This window comes from Daucus carota, chromosome 7, assembly GCF_001625215.2.
Source record: "Daucus carota subsp. sativus chromosome 7, DH1 v3.0, whole genome shotgun sequence".
NCBI lineage: Eukaryota > Viridiplantae > Streptophyta > Magnoliopsida > Apiales > Apiaceae > Daucus > Daucus carota.
In genome coordinates this window covers 34379277-34383341 of record NC_030387.2, presented here as the reverse complement: position 1 = coordinate 34383341, position 4065 = coordinate 34379277, and the positions used below count along the sequence as shown (strand labels likewise).

At 31.2% G+C, this 4065-nt stretch overlaps 1 protein-coding gene across 1 annotated transcript; it reads left to right on the top strand.

Annotated features, from left to right (window-relative positions):
- Window positions 1-1437: 1437 nt before the first annotated feature.
- On the top strand, window positions 1438-2937 carry LOC108196022 (deSI-like protein At4g17486). The gene is made up of 3 exons (XM_017363077.2): window positions 1438-1796; window positions 2016-2303; window positions 2586-2937. The coding sequence occupies exons 1-3, from the start codon at window positions 1664-1666 to the stop codon at window positions 2789-2791; spliced, it is 627 nt and encodes a 208-aa protein (XP_017218566.1). The 5' UTR covers window positions 1438-1663; the 3' UTR covers window positions 2792-2937.
- The last annotated feature ends 1128 nt before the right edge of the window (window positions 2938-4065 follow it).

Genomic DNA, 4065 nt, shown 5'->3' with positions numbered 1-4065 from the left:
AAACAGTTTCAAATACTAAAAACACTCCTAACAATCCATTATCATATAATATAATGTTTCATTAAAAAAATTATAATAATGCTATAAATAAAATTATAAATATATATTTTCAAATATCTTTTTTTAACAAGAACCTTCATATAATTCTTTTTAATTTTAACGTGTTCTATTTCAATATAAACACGAACCACATAATCCTTTCTAACTCTATTCTTAAAAGTTATTGTTGTCAAAAAAATCAAGATTACAAAATTACTTTGAAATTCAATTGATTAGATTACTGAACTTTTCCAAAAGTAATACACGATCGACTATATTTATTAGGGTTTGTCCATTTTCAAGTAATCAGAAGAAAATATAATCAGTTGAATAATATAATTTAAATAAAATTCAATTCATTAATACTAAAATACAAATAAAATGATGTTAAAATTTAAATTAAAAATAATAAATTAAGAACTATGTACCCGCCCGTGCTTCGCACGGGTTAAAAGCTAGTATCATATTAAAATTTAAAATAACAAAGTAACAAAAAATGCACCGCTTCTCACATTCTATCAAGTTTTGGCCCCATCGTATTTCTCTTCTAATAAATAGATAATACGAGTTAAGTTCAATGGAGACCACATTTTTTCTGGAGACTTGGAGACCACATATGTTCTGCAAGTAAAATATTTCATAAAAACATTGCAAAACGTATAATTTTACAAATCATGTTCTCCGAAATCATTATTACATTTAAAATCTTGAATATCATATAAGTTTTACATGTAAAACATTACAAAATGTTTTGTTCTATGAAATATGTATAATTTGCAGAACATTTGTTCAACTTGCAAAACATGCATTATCTACTTATTAAACATTGATGATTTTCAACAATTTTAATGAATACATGATATTTGTAGAACATATTTTACAAAATAATATATTTTACAGTGTTTTGATTGCAGAATATACGTGGTCTCCGAGGTCTCCGATAAAAATGCGGTCTCCATAGAACTTTCCTCTAGATAATACTATCTATTAAGTACTATAATCTTACACCAAATCCGGATCCTACACGATTTAATTTCATAATCCAAAATACCAAGAAGCACTAATAGAAAACGATAATCACAGAAACACTCCACTATGTATCATAATTAGTCGTACGTTACTTTCTCCCAAAAGAAATAGATGACTACTATTTAAAAGTTGGGTTTGTCTAGTGTGTGCCCATGGGCACATGCTAAGCACTAAAATCTATGCATTTGGAGGGTTTTGATTGGTGTGGTTGTTGTAAATGCAGGGGGGTCCACCATTATTAGATAGTGTAAGCCAATCAAAAGCTTCCAAATCCATAGATTTTAGCACTTAGTGTGTGCCCATGGGCACACCATAGAAAAACCGTTAAAAGTTAATATGATTCCACCAGCTCATTCTCCAACCAATCGCACTCACTTCTCATTTCACTAATTATTCAAACAAAAACCCTTTCGTTTCTTTTTATCTACCACCACCAAACCACCATGTTTCACACCTCTCCGCAGGTATAACTTGGTGAAGCCAAACATATGTCACTCATTCGAAATACCCTTTTCCAAATTTGTTTTCTTTTTTTATTTAGTCTAAATTAATTCAAACTCGACTCATTCGAGAGGCTTAAATTAAGGAATTGAGAATGTTGTGTCGTAAAAATTCAACCAGGGAAAGGAGGGGATCCATTCCGGTTTATCTCAATGTGTATGATCTCACATCTTATAATGGCTATGCTTACTGGCTCGGTCTTGGTGCTTATCATTCCGGTGTGCAAGGTAATTCAAACAATTGATACTCGGAGAATTCAATTTTGATTTGTGTTAATTTGTGTACTTGGAGGACTTTTTTTTTATGAATTCTCTACATTTGTTTTTTACCCATTACACATGAATTGAATTCCAATCTAGATCTAGAAATGCAGTGTATGTGCACCATGTTGACTATGATTTATATAAGTTGATAAATAATTGACATCTCTTTATTGTGATGACAAGTTCATGGAATTGAGTATGCATTCGGAGCTCATGAGTATCCCTCGACTGGAATCTTCGAAGGGGAACCAAAGCAATGTGAAGGATTTACATTCAGGAAGTCGATACTGGTTGGCTGGACGGAGAAGAGTAGTAAAGAAGTGAGAAAAGTAATGGAAGAGCTCTCGAAAGTGTACAAAGGGAATGCATACAATCTCATAACCAAGAACTGTAACCATTTCTGCAATGAGGCTTGCATTAAGCTCACTGGGAATTCTATTCCCAGATGGGTTAATCGACTCGCCAGAATTGGTATGAGTATGACCCTTTATTTAACTCTTCTGTTACTAGATTCTTTCTTTACTTTATTTGACTACTTTAATAATTCTAATCCTATCTTGTCACCATCACTTTCCATGATTCCAAAATTCACCCCATTACTGTTTTAACTCCCTCGTATTTGTGGTAACTTTACTCTGTATTTTGGTACATTGCGCGCTATGTACCTGGTGTATTATACTCCCGTCTAGTAAAGTTCTGTGCATATGATATAACTTTGTCATTCATGATAAATAGTTATTTGCATAATTGCAGGTTTTTTGTGCAATTGCATGATTCCAGTGAGCTTAAACACAACGAAAGTCGGGCATGACAAAATGGAAAACAAGGGAGTTGGCGAAGGGGAAAAGAAGAAGCTGAGAAGCCGATCAAAAAGGCAAACACAAACTACTTCCTCCAATTCGTCTTCTTCGACATCTTCTCCGCCATTTGTTCTTCGTTCCCCTCCGCCATCCTCTTAGATCATAGTTCTTTCATTTTCTTTTTTCTTTTTGGGGAAAACTAATTTCACAGTACAATATTTTCTTCCCTTTAAACTTGTTTATTCTTGTTTCCTTTGTGTTTGTACAATGCTAACAGTTTTGAAATGGGATTTGAACTTGGTTTACCTTTTGTTGCCTCATATAAATTAGATTAATGTCTGTACGTACTTTGTGTGTTTAAATTACTCCTATAAAGCTGAATAGTAGCAGTGAAACAAGGTGATTAGTTGGGATGGAATAGCACAGTTTTCAAATAAATTCTGTGTAACAAAGTAACATATTCCGCAAATTTGTCTACTTGGTGTTGATCTCGATCAACAAATTTATTAGTCAGGCCTGTGTGCCTGTCTCTTTCTCGCATTAGTCTTTGTTGGTAGTAACAAAATTTTAAAATATAACAGCTTGTCTATAAGTCTACAACTAATGATGATTAGTTGGTAACATGCCTACACCAAATATGTACCTCAAGTAGGATTATGGACTGTCTACTATTCATCTGCATAAAATAAGTTAGTTAATGACCCGGTCAGTTGTTTTTGGGTTGGCAATTTCCCATATATTAAATACTTTACTCATATTAATTTCCTTTTATAAGCAAATATTTCACAGTTAAATTCTCATTTACAGATTTTTTTAAAATAAACAGTATAATTATATGATCAATGCATCTTAAATTATGCCTAAAATCAGAGTAGAAATATTATTCATTTTATTTATGTTATGCAATAGCTTAAATAGCCCATAGATTATTTTTAATATTATTGAAAGGAGAATAAGAAGGAAGATTTGACAAAATTCACCTAACAACATGAATTTTTATTAGCTATTATTTTTATTTAATAATATATGATTTAAACCAATATATTTACATTTCTATAATGTCTTGTATAAAATATATTTATCATCGACACCCTTACATTAATTAAATGGAAAATGTAAAGTACCCCAAAAAGTGTTTTCAATTATTTTTCCCAAATCTAATTGTCAATGTATGATTGATTACTCTCAATAATGATGGAATCCCTTATATATATATCAAGCACCCAATTAAAATTAGTCTTATGACCCAATTAAAATTAGTATTATGTGTGTCACGTCATTTAGAAAAAAAAAAATTGGATACAGTAAGATTACCCTAAATAAATCAGCACCTTACACTACTCTGTTTGTTTGGCTTATAGTCTAAGTATAAGTTACTTAATAATTATTAGCAATTTCGCTTAACAATATAAGATTAGGAAATTTCAATCATG